General features: G+C 41.1%; 1 protein-coding gene across 2 annotated transcripts; it reads right to left on the bottom strand.

Annotated features, from left to right (window-relative positions):
• Positions 1-1,145: 1,145 nt before the first annotated feature.
• ppp4r1 (protein phosphatase 4, regulatory subunit 1) lies at positions 1,146-19,151 on the bottom strand. 2 transcript variants are annotated; one of them, XM_072680027.1, is made up of 20 exons: positions 18,961-19,151; positions 18,719-18,763; positions 17,139-17,274; positions 16,480-16,586; positions 15,462-15,604; positions 15,076-15,222; positions 14,865-14,972; positions 14,568-14,633; positions 13,842-14,000; positions 13,336-13,466; positions 12,484-13,229; positions 7,670-7,812; positions 7,339-7,434; positions 6,751-6,936; positions 4,276-4,437; positions 3,955-4,055; positions 3,597-3,717; positions 3,196-3,324; positions 2,518-2,659; positions 1,146-2,303 (listed from the first exon to the last, which is right to left on the bottom strand). In XM_072680027.1, the coding sequence occupies exons 1-20, from the start codon at positions 18,965-18,967 to the stop codon at positions 2,140-2,142; spliced, it is 3,039 nt and encodes a 1,012-aa protein (XP_072536128.1). In that variant the 5' UTR covers positions 18,968-19,151; the 3' UTR covers positions 1,146-2,139. The 2 variants fall into 2 exon arrangements, with proteins under 2 accessions (XP_072536128.1, XP_072536129.1); XM_072680028.1 differs by having other exon boundaries at positions 17,139-17,223.
• Between the last annotated feature and the right edge of the window lie 1,059 nt (positions 19,152-20,210).

The following is a 20,210-nucleotide window of genomic DNA, read 5'->3' as shown; positions in this document are numbered from 1 at the left end:
GACAAAAATATTGGGACACTTGCTCATTGTTTCTTTTGAAACCGAACGTATTAAAAGTGTACCCTTGTTGGAGTAACTGTCTTTACTGTCCAGGGAAGGCTTTCTACTACATTTTAGAGTATTGCTGTGAGGATTTGATTGCCTTCAGCAACAAGTGTTAGAATCAGGATGTTGGCTCATCACTTACTCCCCCCACCTCATCCCAAAAGTATTGGATGGAGTGCCCTCATTCCCAAGACCACAGCTCCACAGCGCAAGGTTAAGGGGCATTTATACCCCTCTAGCCCAGGCCTGGTATTAGGCATGGTGCCAGTAGGTTCATGTTTATCTGCTTACTTGCAAATATTTCTCTACAGGGACTAGACAAGCAGTGTGTGCACATTTAGACATCTGTGCCAAAAATGGGTGCAACTTTAAAATAGCTGAATGCATTCCGTAGAAGGTGTCCAAGAACATTTGGACATAGAGTATTTATTTACTGCACTGTAAGTCCCAGTCATGAAGGAGGAAAAAAAAAATTTATATATATATAAAAAATAGAAAGCCTTCAGGAACTAAAAGACATTGAATTTCCCCTTTATGTTCATGATAAAACAATTTAAAAAAAGACAAGCTCTGCTTTTAAATGATGTCCCATTAGTTCGAATGGTATCAGAAACCACCATTAATACCACTTGTAAACTGCACTCAAACAGCTAATGAAGTGGTGTTAACAAGTGGATGAAACTTGAGATTCTAGATGTGACGTAGATTACAACCATTAACCTTTTTATTTCGTTTGAGTTGTACACAAACGCTACAAAATATCAATGTTGTTATTTCGGGATATTTTATGGCTCTCAATGTTCTTCCAACAAGCAGCCGAACAAAGTGTAGTTGTACTTACTAGTCAACCATGTGATTTATACCACCTTCTGATGAGCCCTCTAATGCAGCATCTGTTTTCCTGAGGTCACAAGAACCAACTCGTTTTTAAGGAAAAGAGGTTCAAGAACAATGTTGGAACTTTTGTAAATGAACCTTAAGGGAAAAAACAAACAAACAATAAACCAAACCAAATTCAACAATCATTACAGATGTACACAACAATACCCAAAGGTTTATATTTTTATATTAAAAATAAAAAGCAGGTCTAAGCAAGAAACTGCATCTTAACTTTTATTATGGACAGGTTAGAAGAACATTATCACAATTCTATTCATGATCACTGATCAAAATGAAAAAAACAAAAACAGCTGATAAGGATATGTACAGTACAGGTGATGCGTAGCATAGGTCATGATCAAGCATTTCATGTTAAAATACCCCAGGGTTTCAAGCGATGTGCGACAACCACACCGTTTCAATACAGAATTTCCACATACTAGGCAAAATGGACCGCTTGTGATTTTGGTTTTAAAAAAATACAACAGTTTTTTTTTTTATCCATTAGGACACGGACCCCTGCGTGCCAGGGGAGCTCAGCGTCCAAGGGTACAACAATGTGCTGCACTAGACTTTAAAACAACGGCGGCTCGAGCCCTTGGGAAGAAAAAAAACAAAACCTTGCTTCTTCGATCAGCAGCTCCCAGACCGCACGGAGAGAAAAAGGCTGAGGCGGTTACACACTCTCCACTTTGAGTATATCTGCAGCATATGAGTCGCTCACTCGGTACAGTATCAAAACAGAGGAAAACGGAGATAAAACAAGGGGAAACGTTCGGTGCTACAGCCTTTCCCGCTAATGTGGTGGTGTGAAGCTGAGAATTACTGGCGTCCTGCTACGGAAGAGAGAAATGACGAAGGTCCATCATTACGAGAGAAAGGGCAGGAAAAAAAAAATTAATCAAGGTCACCCACTGCATGGATTTGAGATATGTTGACATTTTGACTGCTTCATTGCAGGTTGTAGATGTTTTTGACAGCTCCAGATATTCAAGTATTCTCTGGTTTTAAGGAAGACGCTTTTAAGGCTTCTGTGGCAAAGGAACGCACATAAAAATGTATTGTAGTGAGTTGCTCTCAGGGGAATTAGGGTTGGTTGACGCTTTTCCCCCCCGAGCTGATATTTCTCAGTCTTTGTGCCCTTGGTAGAGGCCAGTCCATGCCCCTGAACCACCATCCAGCATGAAGCTGGTGGTGATTTGCCTGCGGGTGCACTTAGTAGGTGGAGGAAGTGGTGCTCATGGCATCCTCGTTAATGCGTGTGCTTCCTGGGTGCACGCTGGCAAAATATTTGACATCCTTGTCCAAATCCATCTGCAGGGCCACTAGTGTCTGCTCCAGGGCCTCTTGATGAGAGTTGGCCGAGTGTACAAAATATTCTACAAAAGGAGACAAAAAGTAGATTTGAAGTTAATTAAAGACATATTTACTACTTTTTTTGTCCAGGTTATCAAGTATTAGTGCTCAAATGTAGACGAAATTCACACGTTTAACATTTTGCACCAAATCATTCCCCTCCTCCCCCTTTTTCAAGTGTGTGGTTGTTAAATACAAAAATTCTCCTATGAAACTCCTGAACTGGCTAGTACCAACCTCGCTCCATCAGGCTCTGGCGCAAGGTTTTGGCCAGCAGCACACGGACATTGGGCACAGGGTCAGATGCCAGCTGCAGCAGAGGAGCCAGCAGGTGCTCAGAGAACTGCTCCAATGCGACACAGTCCTCCTCTATAGCCAGCTAGAGAAAGTGAGCGTGTTGAGTAAATAGGCAGAAAACCAAGAGAAAGGGAAAGATCGTGAGAGAACAAAGCAGAGCATAAAATAAAGCTCTGGTTGTAGTGCCCTGCAGACCACACAGAGCGAGAGATGCAAGAATATTTGTAGGAATATTTCATGTGGCAGTCATCGCAAACAAAGGCTCTCATTTTTGTTTTAATAACCTGAGCTTCTGGCAGGTTGCTGTTAGGAGACACCAGACTCCCTTCACAACACACTGACAATACACACTGGAAGCAAAACTCCCCTGCACTGACCATATGGCAGCTATGCTCCAGTTTCAACCATTGTTAACTGGTCGTTCACCAATGAGGGGTGTGTAACAGCAATTTTAAAACACAACAGAGAACCATTAAACTAATTCTTAAAGTATTTTTTGTCTACACTTTTTAATTGAAAATAGAAAGTAGTAGTAGTACAACAAAAACAACATTTTAGCCAGTTTATCCCTTTTTTTTTTTTTTTTTTGAGTAGGGTGGTGCAGTACTTTATCCTTACCTGGCATACAAAGGCAAAAGCTTGGCGCCCTGACCATTTTGGAGAGTGGCAGAATTTATCCACCAACTCGCCAAGGAAATCCACTAGCAGCGCAGGGCATGTGGAAAGCTTCCTAATAATCTCACTGACCTGAACAGAGAAACAAACAGCAACGATTTTATTAGTGTGCGCAAGTTTCACAACCTGAAACACCACTGCCATTATTGAAAAGAACAATCATCAATGTCACAGAGAAACCTTGTATCTCTACATTGGAAGTCAATGTAAAAAAAAAAAAAAAAAAAAGGTTTTATCCCAAAGTCATTTAAGAGCATTTTTATTGGTCATGATAATGAAATCACATTCATCACAAATCACATCACAAGTTAAAGAACTGAGCTGTATGCTTGTGCCATACATACCAGTCTGTAGGAAGTCCACCGCACAGAGGAGACTCTGTCTGTGCATAAGCAGAACGCCAGAGGCCTTAGGTAATCATACACATCCTGCCCACTATACAGCTCCAACAATAGGACTAGCTGCCTGTCAGACACAACACAAATAAATCAGACTCAATTTAGAGGACCATAGATAAACTGAACATTTAACTTAGAAACTGCATGCACCAAACCAAAAAGACAAAACTAAATAGAAATTACAGTGACACACACACACACTTTTATATATAAAATTAAACTTGAGCAAGGTGGACGGTCCTGGTCTATAGAGAAGTAAACAGTGATATAAAACTAATAATCATCATCATGTAAAACGTCATACTCCGCTAGCTCTGATCTGAATCTCCAGTTCCGGCTGTTGTCTGTGACCAGGAACTCCTGCAGTTGGTATAGGTACTTCCGCCTAGTTTCCTGATGCAGCAGCTAAAAGAGGAACAGGAAAAGAAACGTGCAGAGTTAATACCTGTGTGCTGTGAGTGAATGTGAAAGATCCCAGAGAAGTGAAACTGATCCAATCACACTAGGACAAGTCTTTGAACAACAAGTGCGCTACTGTACCGAAGCAGGCACTACTGTAAAATGTAAAGTCTGGCAGCACAAACGTTCATACCTGCAACATGACAGCAGACGTGCTTTGACTGACCTTTAGGAAGTCGTAGAGATGCCGGAGGACTCCTATGCGCACCTCGTCCAGGTCCTTTAGAAAGCCGTTGAAAATGGGCACGAGGTCTTCAGCAGTCAGCTGGTCACCCAAAATCAGTGCCAGCTCGTGTATGGAAAATGCCAGTGTTCGCCGCACCTTCCACTGAGACGCAAGAGAGGAAGAAAACGAGAAAGGGATAAAGAAAATGCTACTGGACACATACCCTATGGGCCGGTTTCCCAGAAAGGGATTAAGCCTAGTCCTGAACAACACAGCATTTTGAATGGAGATTTTCCATGTTCAAATGTTTGTGGACAGTGAATTTCCCCACTGCGGGACTAATAAAGGACTATCTTATCTTAATGAATGCATTCAGCTAGTTTAGAATGCACCCATTGCGATTGAGCGAGCAGCGCCCACACACACACACACACACACACACACACACACACACACACACACACACACACACACACACACCTGTAGAGAAGTACTGCCAATAGAATAGGATCTCTCAAATAGATACTGGCACCCTCCCAAATGCCAGACGTGGACTAGTAGGGGTATGAATCCCCCCCCAGCACTGGGAACTGAAACTGTGTTCTCTGTAATTATTAACCATCTCTCTCTAAGACGAAGAACACTTATTTCCTGATTCGGAAACGAAAGTGTGGGTAGGACCTAGTTTAAACTTGCTAGATTAAGCATTTTTGACAAGCCAGGCAAATAAAAACTGAAAGTCTATCATTTTACACCTTTAATATACCAAATTCGTTTTCTGCCAGGATAAATAGTTAACACAGTTATGAAATCAAATATTCCGGTTGGGATGGTTTGGGGTAGTGACAAACCAACATATTGACCCAAATTAAGCTCGAATGCAATCAAATTCTCACAGCAAAATGCAATTTTTGTAGAGTCTTCCCTGGACAGTAGAGACAGTTACTCCAACAAAAGAAGGATAAACTCTTTAATGAGTCAAAAGTCAATTCTTTTTGTCCATGTATTCTAGCTCAATATACTGAACATTAGGAAAAACACCATGTCAAACAAAAACAATGTAGACAAATGTAGACTTACAGTACAGCAAGGCAACACACCAGCACACTGCAGATTAATTCCTAACCTGAGTCTAAGATCTCAAAACTCCCAAAATAGCCAAAAGAGCCATAAGAGGGCAAGAGCACCTTCAGAAAGGGCCGACCTCTGAAACCGAATCCTCCAGACCCCCAGGGCTACACAAAGCATTTACCTTTCGGAAATAAATTAAATTTCACTCAAAGTATTGACTTTTCTAACTATTTTACCACTCACATCCTGGAATTTTACCTATTACATGTTTACAAGGATAAAGACTTTCAGTTTTCATTTACCAGGCTTGTCAAAAAATACTTCATCCAACAAGTTTAAAACTAGACCCTACTGCACTCTGATTTTTAAATCAGGAAATAAGTGTTCTTTGTCTTAAAAAGACATGGTTAACAAGAACGGGGAGAAACATGTTTCTCAGCTTCAGACAGAAGATGTTTTGTGAGAAGCAAACACTACAAATCACTTTCATCTATATCCTGGGAGACAGGAATTTGAACTATTAAAGATATTCAAGGTTTTCAGTTTCGATTTATCTAGCAAAAAAGAATCTTACTAAACTTTTATTACAAACGCAGGAGAAAAAGAGGTCTTGGTCTTGGAAAGACATGGTGCCAACAGGCACATCATAAAATGTACAGTGTAGGGAAACAAAATCTATATGGTTCATTACAAATAGAAACAGCATTACATTCTGATGCAAAGAGCAGTGTATGGCCAAACATTTTTGCAAATTACAAAAAGAATGCCAGGCAGTTGGATGCTTCGTGACTGACCACATCAAAAGTAGTGAGGTGGTGTCAAAAAAATGTCTTTCAGTAAGATGCACTGGGAAGCTGGGAAATGGGATAGTAAACAGAAGCTCACAGTCTAGAATATAGCCTAGAAACTTCCACACTAAACGGAAAACACATGTCAGCAGGAGACCAGAAAGGGACTCAACAAGTACAATAAGCTCAACAAGAAGTGAAGATTAACCTGATACACCCTGACTCATTGTACAGCCTCCCTCTGTAAAACCAATCTCTTGTTCTACAGCTGCCAGACAGACCGTTAAGTACCTTTATTGTCATTATGCTTCTACTATACTTAGAAGAAAGCCAAGATCAGAGCGCAGGGTCGGCAATGCTGTGGCGCCCTTGAGGTGGAAAGGTAAAGTGGCAGCTTAGCGGATGTGGGTACTGAACCCACAACCACGTGTTAACCACTAAACCACTGACCCAAACAACCAGGCCAATAGAAAATATAACCGACAGAACGATCTTGCACGCCCTTAATTCTGTCGTACCTTGTGTTAAAAAACATTACAAAATTGCAGGTACATTGTGGAAACGTAGGACGCGCGCTAAACTGTGCTTCTTGGTGTGGTGCAAGTTTCTAAGTTACCTGCATATCAGAGGCCAGTGTCTCAAAGGTGTCTCTGAGGCAGTGCCAGTTCTGGCGACCTAGTGTGAGAGCCACACCAGGCAGGCTGTAGGCACAGTGCTTGGCAATCTCCATATCCACAGTCTGGGCCCGTGAAGGGTCCGTCATAGACAGGTATTGATCCAACAGCGCTTGAGGGACCACGTCCTACAGCATGCCACAGAGACAAGAAGCATGTTTATACCTGCCTGTTGAGAGATCTTCACAAATGCTTGTGAACATTCCCAATAAGGAAACAGCCTGAGTATGTGTTTAGTTTTTTGTTGTTGTTGTTGTTGTTTTTTTTTACTTCACACACAGTGTAGCGTAATGTAGCAAACTAGAACAGCAATATCTTTTGAATCAAACATATCAGGCATCCTAACTTAATTATAAATGCTGAATTAAACATTAATGTAATAATGCATTTGTGATGTGCTCATCAGAACAGGAATTACAAAATAGGCCCAGAGCACCTGTACTGCATTTATTTCACTGATCAAAAAGATGGCTGTAGCTGAAGGCTTTGCCTAATTTTTACTAAATTATTGATCCATGTGAATGTTTTACCTGATGTTTGGATTTTTTATCCTCTTCGGCACTCATGCTGCCATCACTTAGCTCTGATTCATCACCGTGACTCACTTGTAGAGTGGAGTCTTGGCCCTGAAAACACAAACACCTTTTAATTACAGACAAGACTCTATTGAGATACCATGTCTATTTTCACTGATGCAGGGAAGGACACAGAGGCAGAACACCAGAAAACCCACTGTCAAAGTCACGCTGCAACATTCCATCTTCAAAATGGGAACTTTACAGGATGAATGGGTAGGACATAGAGTTGTGTGAGAGACAGGGACAACGAGAAACAGAAACCTATCAGCAGTCCTTCATGTACCTCTACATCTGAAGAGTCAATGAGAGGGGCATGGCGAGAACCGAAGGGGTTGTCATGGGCCAGCCGAGGCTCCAGGAAAGCCTCGTCAATGTGAGAGTCCAACGAAGTGGCTCTCAGAGCAGCAGTCAACACATCTACTTGTGCTGTGAAACATACAAAATCACACAGCAAAAGATTAGGTCATGTTAAATAAATTTGACTACCCTATACATTAAGGACTAGATTACATCCCAGATCTGAGAGAGAAAGTCTTCAAACTGCATTTCCTGTTTTATTGATCGTACGTTCCAAAAGTAGTACACTGATCTTGGAGGACCGGAGCTTGAATACTTTGGTCAGGAAACTGCAGTCAAGTTATGCAGGGCTATGGGCTGATATTGTAAATGCAGGCCTGAACATGACCATGCTACCTGAGAGTGTGAAGAAACCGGTGATTAACAGATGCCTGCTTGTTATGTCACATACAAGTATGCAACGTATGAGGTATTGTGCAACACCATGCTTTTATCTACACACAGAAATACTTCAGTGTTAAACTTTTACAGCGCTGTAGTTTGTGGTTGTTACAAGACATTTCCAAAGTTACAAAAAAAACAACCCCCCCCCCCACAAAAAAAACCCCCACTAAACTAAAAGATCAATTACACAAAGACTACATTACATAGCATAAGTAAGCATACAGAAAGAACCAGATGTTGTGCCATCACAGTGTAATCAAGCCATAGCAAAGTGACAACAACCACAGCTACACCTTGCATTATGTGCAGGGTGGCAAATTAAGTTTAATCCCCTTACTAAGCTAGTGCTCTGCTGAGCTCTAAAACTGCACAACAGACTGGAAGACTATTTCTACACACACAGAGGCATGCAAAAGGTTAGACACTCCTGGTCAAGATGTCTGGTGTAGTTAAGTGAGTAGAAGATGAATTGGTCACCAAAAGGCATAATGTTGACACATTCAATAACATTTTCATCTTATACAATTGAAAAAATTTAACAATTTAAAAAATAAACAAATAAATAAATAAGACAACCAAAAAGCTTTAGCTAGTTGGTTCCTCAGTTTATAATGCAATTAAGAAATCACCGTTAACAGAAACAGTGCAGGTCAGGTTGAGGTCTTCAAGACCAAGAAAACTGTGAGTACAGGTTGGAGACATACGAGAAACAAAAAGTACTTTGGGAAAATGTAACAGACTTGAGTAGTGGTGTGCTGTTCTACTGTGCTGCGACGCCTCCACCACAAAGTTAAGCATCAGAGGTTTTCAATCTAACACCTCAACATTGTCTGATGCATTTTGCAAACAAGTACTCTGGATTCATGAAGTTAAAATAGAACATTTGGGCAGCAACGAGCAAAGATTGCCTGCAGCATTTTATGAAAAGAACACCTCTCCAACTGTTAAGCATGGGGGTGGATCAATCATTCTTTTGGGCTTGTGTTGCAGCCAGTGGCACGGGGAACAGTTTGCTGGTAGAGGGAAGAACTAATTGATAAAAAAAAAGTGCAAGCTTAAGGTTGTCATGGCCCAAACAGTCATGAGAAGGAAAAAAAAAAAAAAACCCTTGCCTAAAATTTACAACTTTATCTTGCTTTTTCTGGAGTAACTGCCCAGGAAAAGCTTTCCAGCTAGATTTGGGAGCATTGCTGTAAGGATTTGATTGCACTCTGTGACAAGTGTTAGAATGGCCACCCCACCTCATCTCATCTCAAAAGTATTAAAATGAGCACCATTGCTCCAGAGAAAACAATTCCACTGCTTCATGGCTCATTACCTCTCTACCTCAAACCTTTATTAAGCAGTCTGTTACCTTCAAAGCTTCATGGATTATGAAAGTTGCAAATGTGAGAACATTTGTACCACAAAGGCGCTTCTGGTTCCCAGGAGCAACCTAGTCATTCACATTGTTAGTGTTTTTTCTGGTCCCGCCACACTGGATTCAACTAATCAGGTAATTATCAAGCCCTTCTTAAGTTGATGTGCAAGTGTCAGAGCAGATAGAACACAGGAATGTGCAGGACAGGGGGGCAGCACAGGATTGGGAACCACTGCCTTAAACCAATTAACGTGTGAAAGGTCCACAGCATCACATTTAGATACAAATACTAAAGGGAAACCCATCGGGCACAGAGTGAATGTTTTGGGGGGGGGGGTTGTTGTCATTAGATCCATGGCAGAGAAAGACATCAGCCCAGCTGTAGCAAGAAGCCGATGACCTTGTGCTGTTTGCAACTCAGCAGAGATAAAGCGGCACTGTTGGCTGATGAAAGAAGCACAGAACGTGGTCTTCCTTCATCAGTAACAGCAGCACTGACTGGGAGCGCCAAAGAGGTTAAACATGGAGGTTGAATTCCATTGCCCTGCAGTACAATGGCGATCAAGTGTGTTCTCCAGCCTTTCCTTTTTTCCTCCAAACACTACCTATGATTTAAAAGTGGGATTTAAAAGGTGGGAATGATCAACTTGGCTAAAGAGCCTGTGCTCTTCTATACGGCATTCATATAGAAAATCTAAATAAATTAGATTTTATTTAAATATAATAAACCACATTTCTCAAATGTAACTTTTGTTCCAAGTTAAACCATGCCTGTTGTATGTCATACTATTGTCAACCATTTCTAACACACCCTCTTCTATTCACCGTTTGCCCAATTTCCCGAGTTCATTTCCTTCCACCAGAAACAAAAACACGTCAGTGCCCGACTGCCTCAGCCATTTTAAGTCCCTGATCAGGAACTGCTTCTGAAATCCATTGCACAGGCTGAGGAGCACAAGTTGCACAGTGCACTTGTTTACAGCAAACATGTACAGCTGTACAAGTTTTGATTTTCAGAGTAAAAATGAGTCAGCCAATCCTCTACAGAACACACTTGTATCCTAAAGCAATCAATGCATCATTTCGAGCTGTACCCTAACAGCTGAATCACATTTTATTGTTTATGATGAAGATTTGACTGTCTTTTTAGTTGGCATACAAAATATCTGGCAATCAAGACTATCCACAGAGTTTTAGTGAAGATTTCAAACATTACAAACAAATGCAACCTGGGAAAATTTTGAAAATCAAGAAAAACAGCTACATTTGATGCAAGATTATGATTGCAGCCAGTTTGAATTGCTGACATTTATCGCAAACCATCTACTGCAGGACAGGACAGGAACTCTACATCTCATTACATAGCATAAGTTTAATCCTCTATCTGGCAATCACACTCTGCTTTATGCTGCATATTCAGGTGTATCAAAGAAATGACTGCTAGTCTATTATCTAAAACTTTCCGGACCACACTGTACTCTGGTCTAAGTGAGCTTGTGGGTTTATAAGTCTTACCCCCCCCCCCCTTCATCTACTTATCAGTCTTGTGATACTGTAAAGCAATCAGTCACGAGAGACCATGAGGGCAAGCAGGGTAAGTAACAATTTTTGCCTCTGTGCACCACCAAAATGGATTATATAGATAAATGGATAGATGATGCAAGTGCTCCAAGTGCTAAATAAGCATTTGTTAGGTGTTTTTGTGAACTTTCGATGTGCAGTCTAAAGAGGACTCTTTTACATGCAAGTAAAGGAGGCCATAATGAGACTGGAAAAATGTTTGTCAAAAAACAAACTTACACAAGAAACGTCAGAAGTGGCCATATCAACAATTTGACACTGGTGACGGCAAAGTTGATGAGCTCAGTTCTTGGTTTAAAAAAAACAAACACACCCCCTTCACAACCTCTAGTCAAGGCAAGAACACTCGTGAACAATGATACGCCTACATTGTAAAAGTATGCCAACAGAACCCTGAAGAAATTATAATATCTTGTTGTATTTGAGACTGTTATGCCAAATGTTCAACACAAAATAGATGAGCTTCTTAAGGTAAATAAACTGAATGTTCTTAAATGGCTGCATCAGTCACTTGACCTCAACCCAGCTGAGCAGCTTTTTCCTTATTGAAGAGACCTGGTAAAGCATTTCAAGCAAGGAAACTGCTTTTGTCCATAGGTTCCAGACTTCAAGTATTTATTGACAGCAAAGGATTTGTATCAAAGTATTAAAACAATTAATTTATTTATATTTCAGTTTGACTAATTCCATTTGAGCCTATGAAGATAGAGGGACTGTGTAAAAGTGACTGTAAACCCTAAACTTTTAATGCAATATTTCTGTTGAGCTGAAAATCAACACTTCAATGGTATCTTTTCATAGAATTTTTCTTCATCTTAAACCCACTGTTGGGGTGTACAGGCAAAAACCATTAACATTGAGTCACAGACATGCGCAGAGCCCTCTGTGCACTTATGCTGCGTTCATATGCTGTTGGAATTATGGTAAATGTGAAGTTCTGACTTCAAGTTGTAATTTCTAATGGGAAATTGATCACGGAGATCATTTTGATACCGGTGTTCCTGAATTGAGATGACCTTCTACCTTAACATGGCGAAGAAGACCGAATCAGTAGTGGATAGACCGTGAGTCTTAACAACTTAAGTAAGAGTAGACTAGCATGTGAACATAGCATTAGTCTGTTTAGATGTATTTGCCTTCATCAAACTGCACTAGAACAGGGTTATCTCTGTCCACTTGTTGGGTGCAGACGAGGAGGATATTCGAACAGCAGTTCAACAAACTGCACTAACAGAGCAAATGCACCAGGGATCATTTTAACCGAAACAAACCTGCCAAGTCTGAACACACCTTTACAGCAGAGAAAACACAGTCAAAACATGAGTTTAAAGACCAGGGTTCCTTTAGGGCACTAGAACAATCAAGTAGCAATCAATAATCCAGTAAAAGCTAAATAAATAGGTTGCCCTACTCACCTTTGACATCAGGATCATCAATGTGGGGCTCCAAGTTTTCAATGAGCTCCTCCAGTTGCTTCCTACCTAGAGCAGATGTGGAGACCTGTGAAGAAGGGCTGTTACTAGAGACCTCGCCACTGTTGCACTTCTGCTCCAAAAGCTCCAGGTCAAGGTCTATCTGTGGGATGGGCGTCCTCCAGTAGTGGAATGAGTTATACAGCTCCTGCTCTGGAATTTCCACTTTCTCTGCCACTGGGCACGATAGTGCAGGGGAGTTAACCTCCAAACTAGGATGTACAGTAGAAGTTAAGGAATTCTCATGTAGCTCTTCCTCAGAGGTGGTCTGGGTTGGGTGTGTGGCATCCACTGCAGCATCAGTAGAGTCCGAAGGGCTTTCCTGTGCTGTGGGGCTGGCTTCCGGCATAGACTGAAGCTCCTCTCCCACTGGACCTGTGTCTGGATCACCTGGCCCAGGAAGGCACATCGGACTGGGGCTCTCAGAGTCAACATCGCAACAGGACTCATCCAGAGGCAGAGCTTCAGCAGCCTGCTCCCCTCCTCCCTCCACAGCCACATCCACACCCTCCCGCTCTGACCTGCATAGCTGGCCCTCACAGTGCTCCTGAGTACACAGCGGATTCTGTGAAATGCAGTCCTGCTGTGAGGAGACTGCTGTCTGCTCATGTAGGGTGCTGTCCCCTGAGGAAGAAGATGGGGAACAGCCTGCAGCAGGTGTATTAGTGTTTGGCGTTTTCTCGCCAGCTCTAGAGAAATTTAGAAGGAAAAGTGAGAAAAATGAAGAACCAATTTCAACATAGATAAAAAATTTTAAATAAAATTTAAAAAGGAGGGGAAGAAAGAGGTTACTACCGCTTGTGCGAGTGCTGGCTGCTCCACTCTGCCTCCTCTGCCCCCTCTCTGAAGTACTGGCCCACATTAGTGGTGGGGCTGGCAAACGTGGAGATGAACTGGCCAAGAGACTGGAATGCAGCCTGGCGCACCTGATGGGCACATTGCTGACAGTAATTACCCATTCATTTGCAGCCACGAAATATCACTGCCTTTATTAGGTATTATTAGGTATGTAACCTGAAAGATTAATGCAGTTAAAAAAAAAAAAAGTAAAAAAAAAAACAAAAATACATTAAGGATTTTTTGACTTCAAACCATTAAAATATATAACAAATGTCAAATAATCATCAAACCATCAATTACATATTAAATTGACTGCTTAAAGCTGCAGAATTATCTAAACCGGATTACAGAAAACAGGGTCATATTTATCTAAACAACAAACCAACCAGTCTGCCTGTTCCCATTCAAACCCAAACAAACATCCTGAAAGGAGTAGCCCAGGGGAGCGGGAAGTCACGCACCCAGCGGGAGGGATCACTGATGAGGTTGATGAAAAGAGACGAGAGTTTGGTCCTGCGCACTTCCTGAGAGGTTGCTGAGGACACGGTCATGAAACACTCTGCACAAGCCTTCCTCACCCCCCACACGTTATCCGAGCAGAGTTGGAAAAAACGTGGCAGCTGCACAGGAAAAGAGAGAAGAAAAAAAAAAAAAAAAAAAAACCAAAACAAACAATGAGACTACAATTAGAAAGGAAAATCACTTTGTATGATTTTGACAACCTAAAATAAATTTCAACTAAATCCAGTAGTTTTTCCATCATGGCAATCTAGTCAGGTTAGAATATTGCATCTGGAGGATAAATAAAAGCCAGACAGCCAGTACACTGGGAATAGCCCAACCATAAAGATTTGAGTGACTCACAAGTTTCTCATATACGTATACAACAGTTAATCCCTTTATTTTACGCAGTCACAAAACACTAGCATTCTTACACAAGCAAACTCAAATATACCAACATAAGGTGTTGGCAGATCTGATGCCCAATATTATGCTAGGTAAAATTAATGTGGTATTAAAGCTGCAGTTTCGCTGCATGTTTACTACAGTCATTATCCATATGGTTAAGATCAACCATTACAGTGACAAGACTAAACCTACTCCAACTAGACTACAATACAAATAATTAGAATACTATTCAAATAAAGAACAATAACTCAACATAAACAACAAGAAGATATACATACCAGTAATTCTTCTGTTGCTTCTGCCCCAACAACACTACAAATGTCACCAAAATTTGCCGCACACACCTATCAGGTGAACAAGTGAAACAGTAATTTACTCATACAATTAGTCTTAAAAGCAGGCCTAGGTCTTAAAAGAGGACTGGTCTTTATTCCAAGCATGTATGTGAAGGGACCAAATCATAGTTACCCACAAGTGCTGCAAAAATATACAAATAAATAACTACACACACAATTTTTTTTTTTTTTTTTTTAAATCATCAATGTAAATTTTTCGTTGCAGATCATAATACCCACCTTGCGCACATGGAACATTCGGCAGTCACAGCACATCTCACAAAAGCGTGGGAGGAATAGGCGCTCTGTGATGTCCTTCCCCACCATGGGAGCCATCTTACAAATAATCTGGTTTTAAACATCAGTGTTTAAAAAAAAAAAACTTAGTGACCAGAGTTAAACACTAAAAATCTGACAGCATCAAAAGTCAAAATATCCTCAGAAAACTTACGGCCATAGCCTCAGTCTTAACATCATCATTGCTGTCTGGAGCGGTGAGGTCCACCAGCACAGGACAGACAAGATTCTCAATGTCCACTCGCTCTATCAGTTCCTGCTCAAGGAGCATCAGGAGGGCTGCCTGGCTTGTCTTCCTGACCTGCAAGGAAATCAAGTGTTTTAATACACAATACTGTAAATTGACACACACCACAACACTAACAATAGTCTAATGTGATTGGAAATGTAATAAAAGAAGAATTTTGATTAAAGTATTAATATTTGAATTTCAAAAGAATTGCATACAAATTGGACACAAGGTGACACTTTGTAATCACTCCTATAAAAAAATGCGTAATGGAAAGCAGAGAGAAGAAATAAGGATGACCAGGCACTTACCAGGTTGTTCTGGTCAGCCAAGTATCTCACTACAATGGGCAGCAAATACTTTGAAAAGGCGAATGGAATGGAAGGTCTGTTCTCCTGGCAGAATATGGCGATATGAGGAATTTGTTCCATAAGCTCTGCTCGAACTGTGGGCTCTAGAAAGACATGGAGAGAGCACTATATTTACTCACAAGTAAACAAGATCACTAATCACAAGGCTGCAATCATGAACATGTATGTAAATGTCAAGATTTGCAGTGCTACAGAGCACACAGCAAAGGCCAGAGGGATTTTGCCACTTGGCCAATGGAACCACTGCAGCAGGTTTTGGTGCGTTCAATCTGGGTGTGCACTTGAAGATGCACGAGTACGACATGTACAGGCATGCACTATAGTAACCCAATTACACTAGCAGAGAAAACAACAAGCGATATGAATGACTCTTGGTATTGTACTGTTGACATACTCCATGTCAAAGGTCTTCCTAACATCTTAACACAACAAACATCATTTTGGCTGCAGCGCAGATCTAAACAGAAGAGCTATTTCACCAGGCACACAGGCAAGCAGCATGATGGACTCACCCTGCACTCTCCAACAAGGACATCATGCCATTATAAAAGAACTCTCTGGGGCATATCCCAGAGGTAAGTGGATAGGGTTAGATAGCTAGCCACATGTGCAAATCCTAAAAGCATTGGCCTGTAGATTTCCCTTTTGAAAAATGGCAGCATGGTGCAAACCCTTTAATAAGTCACACCAGGCTTATCAAACATTAATGGGCCCCCTCAGTCTTGGTGTTCTGCCAAAAGGGAGGGGGGCACACTGCTTTGTTACACTGAACCCGAAACATAGTAAGGGCATAGAAGACTCTGAATACAACGGCACTTCTCTCAGAATCAGAAAGGTATACACGAGCACATATCACATGGTTATAGATGAATTTCTTCAACAACCAAAAAAGTAAATGCAAAACATTCAAAAAAAAAAAAAAAAAAAAAAAAATTTTAGTGTTTAAAACATGGCTCACCCGAGTCATCAGCAAGTCTGCTTACTCTCTCCAGGACTGCAATACAATCCCTCTCATCCTCACTAACTGCTTTTAGCGTATCCAGCAAACTCCGGGCCACCATCTGTCTGTGGATGAAATACTAATGAATGGTGTATCCCATGGCAAGCATCATTTGCATACTAATGTAAAAATTAATGCAAACACATTATTATAAAAAAAAAAAACAAAAAAACAACTGGGTCTCCATTTGTGCAACATATTCTAATACTGTGGCAAAAATGTAAACCACTGCTTTTTCCCGCTCTCAGAACAAAAACAAGACAGTTGTTAGTAAGTGGAAGTCAGCAATCTTAATCCACATCATTAATAAAACTAGCTTTCGCCACAAGATAATATACCAAACCTCCAGGCAACTGTTGTCCGTTTGACCAAATTCACCGATGTAAATGGTCATTTTACAGGAGAGGGAAAAAACCTTCTCAACTTTCGATGAACGCCAGTGCAGAAAGGTTTTATTCCAAGCCATTTTGAAACATTTCTATTGGTCCATTCATCAAATCATTGCACAATATAGGACTCGAATTACATCAAATAGCGAAAAAAAAGTTTTTTGTGTAACAGTGATGAAATGCACACCAGAAGAGCAATAAGAATAAGAAGCCTGAACATATGAGTACCTGTTAAATATGTTTTCGCTTGCAACGTATTTATCCAGTCTCCCCAGGGGCGTCAGCATCTCATCTTGCGATACAAAATCCAAGGCTGAAGGTATAATAATGACGTCAGACTCTGAGCTGTAGTCATCCACACCAACTATTAGAGACATTGGAAATATAATGAGCAGAACCCACCACCCACACGCATGGGAGGTGATGAAGACCTTAACCCGTGGAAAGCGTGCACACCAAGTTTAGAAAGAACAGAGACGAGAAACGGACATTAAATCCAGTGTCAAAGCTTTCATGAAAGCACCAGTGGAAGCGGACACAAGCTGCAGAAGGAGCTCTTTCAATATCACAATGTCCATTAGTGGCTAATGCCTTTCAAGCAGCTAACCCCCCTCCACATCACTAAATGATGCACAGCACTGATTAAGAGAAGACGTTTGTATTTCACCCTTCCACAAAGAAAAGAGACAGATAAGGTAGCAAATTTAACTAAAAGCCAAAGGATTAAGGTAGTGCTTCAGAAAAGTGCTTGACCCTTTAAATCATGCGCTCCCAATCCCACACAAGCACATTCCATGCTTTTGCTCATCTAGCACATGTAATTCTACTGTTTTACTAAACGAAAAGCTGACTTTTAACTCTTTTAAAGAAATAAACTCGCCAAGTATTTAAAATGTCCTGCCCCACTTTAAGCTGACAGCTCGATACGTTCAGAGGTTTCTGCCAGATAACCAAGTTAAACAGGACAGAAACATCTGAAAAATCAGGACGCTGTCACAGTTACATTTCTACAGATGACCTCAGGTCTCTTTAGGCTTTTCTGTCAGACAACCAAGATCAATTAAACAGTCTGTAACTCTGTAAATACACCACAGAGCTAGCTAACACAGTTAGCACGTCTGATTAGATGTCTAGCTATAACTGAAGCCTCATCTAAATGAGAAAACCCAAGCTGTTGCCCAAAATAACTAAAAAGACCAGTTCAGTATCTATTAGCCTGCTACCGCTTACTGAATCTGGCTGTTAATATAAGCTAAACCCCGTTATTTTTCTAAAAGCCGTGAAAGCAGCTAACTAAGCTATCTTACCTGCAGAGGTAAATAATCCAGGTCCAGAAAGTGAAAATCCAACCCAGGTGGTTGCTCCGACTGCCTTGCCAGCTCGGCTGAAGCTCAGTTGGGCAGGCCGTCGGAACAAAACCATGGGATGGATTCTCACTTTCTGGACCTGGATTTGCCACCATCGCTTACCGGCTACTTCGGTTGTGCATCGAGTTTGCTGCGCTTCCAGCTCACAAGTCAGTGGAAAACACCCAGTCGACGTCGAGAAACGTTAGCACGATCTAACAGGAGGGCTGAAGTAATGCCCTTACATACTCATGCAGCACAGGAGGTTATAATAGCCGGTGTTTCTGAACTAGACAGACGGCCATGTGTGCCATTCCAGGGCTGCGCTCACAGGCAAAGTTTGCACGGCGACGCGATCAGGCTAACGAGTTGAGTCACACGACAGCAGCTACTGAAGCTCAAGCGGAGAAGTTCTCCTTTAGTCAGAGCTTCCTCACATGAGCTGAAACATGGCAAACTTACATCCGTCTATCTCCTCCTGGGACTCGTCCTGAAGCAGCGAAATATCTGCAATAAAACAGACCAAAAACGACTTCAGTCGCGACTTCACTGACACACCGAAAGTCTGCTCAGCTAGCTAGCTAGCACTAGCTAACCGGTTTAGCATGTTTTCTTTCTACCGTAAAACAGGCAGTTTTCCAGCTGAAGATTTTAATTTAAAGTGGTTAGTCTTGGTTGTAACTTCAGTAGGAGCTGCAACATACCCGCCATCTTGTCCTGGTCCTACATTTAAAAGTGGTGTGTGCCGAAGAGGCAACAACTGTCGAGGGAAAGAGAAAAGCTAGGCTAGGCTAGGCTATGCTAGGGTCGGGCTGAGAGGGACCTGTGCAGCTCAGCAGCTCGGTGTGTTTTTTTACGAATGTTTTTTCGCTTACTGAGAGAGCGCTCTGCGCATGTGCAGTGAGAGCTGGCTGTTGGCCTGGGTGGTGTTTGAAGATGTTGGTGGAAAGTGTGCGTAGGACGGAGCCCCCAAACTATCGGGGTACAAAATTATCTACAGTTCTCAGTTTTACTAAAGTGGACCTTCTTATTAAACTGAGGGAACCTTTTATTAAGTTAAGGGAACGGATTGTTGAATTGAAGACTGATTAATTAAACTGAGGGACTTTTTTAATTGAGATCGGATTGATACATTGAAAAAAACGAATTGTTTAACTGAGTGAATGATTCATTAATTTGAGGGAATTTATTGTTTAATTAAGGGAACGAATAGCTGAGCTAAAGAAACGATTCATTACATTAAAGGAACGGTTTGTCTCTAAATGTTTGTTTTTTTTTTTTTACCATTTTTATTTTATTTTATTGACTCTCCGTATTACTTCAATGTGCTCAGAAACACGTACCACAGCACAACATGTAAAACAGGGCAGCATTTAACTACAAATATATTCAAATAAAACACTCATCATTAAATCCCACTAAAACACAAATTTGTGGTTTTTGTCGCCACCTATGGTCGCATGTCTGAAACCATTTAGACAAATGAACAGCTCTTAATTAGCATGTTAGCAAGTTTTATGGTGCATGGCCCTTGTGTCAAAATAACCCTGCAAATGTCAGAATATTTACAGATATGATTCCCTTCTACAGATTTGGACAGAAAGTTAGGTCAGTTTTAACTGTTTTAACAGTTTTGTCCTCATCTCGCGGGGGGCCCAATTTTCCTCGATTACAAGCGCTGTTGTGCACTGCTGTAAAGCTATTTCTATATTTTCTTAAAATGTGTTATTTATGAGAACCCCAGAATCTAATTTCAAGAGCGTCCTCTTCGTCTCCTGTAAATACAGAGAAAGAAAGGAGGGAAAAGCGAAAGGTTGTGTGAGAAGAACTGTGCCAACCTTTTTGTAAAGGGGTAGAGGATCTACTAATGTATCAATAATAATCCAAAATTTGACTCTAATTCGATATACAAACTTGAATGTGATAACAGCTCATTTTTCTTAGATACAATTTT

The sequence above is a fragment of the Salminus brasiliensis genome, chromosome 5 (assembly GCF_030463535.1).
Source record: "Salminus brasiliensis chromosome 5, fSalBra1.hap2, whole genome shotgun sequence".
Taxonomy (NCBI): Eukaryota; Metazoa; Chordata; class Actinopteri; order Characiformes; family Bryconidae; genus Salminus; species Salminus brasiliensis.
The sequence above is the reverse complement of the archived record's forward strand: the minus strand, read 5'-3'. Positions and strand labels throughout refer to the sequence as shown.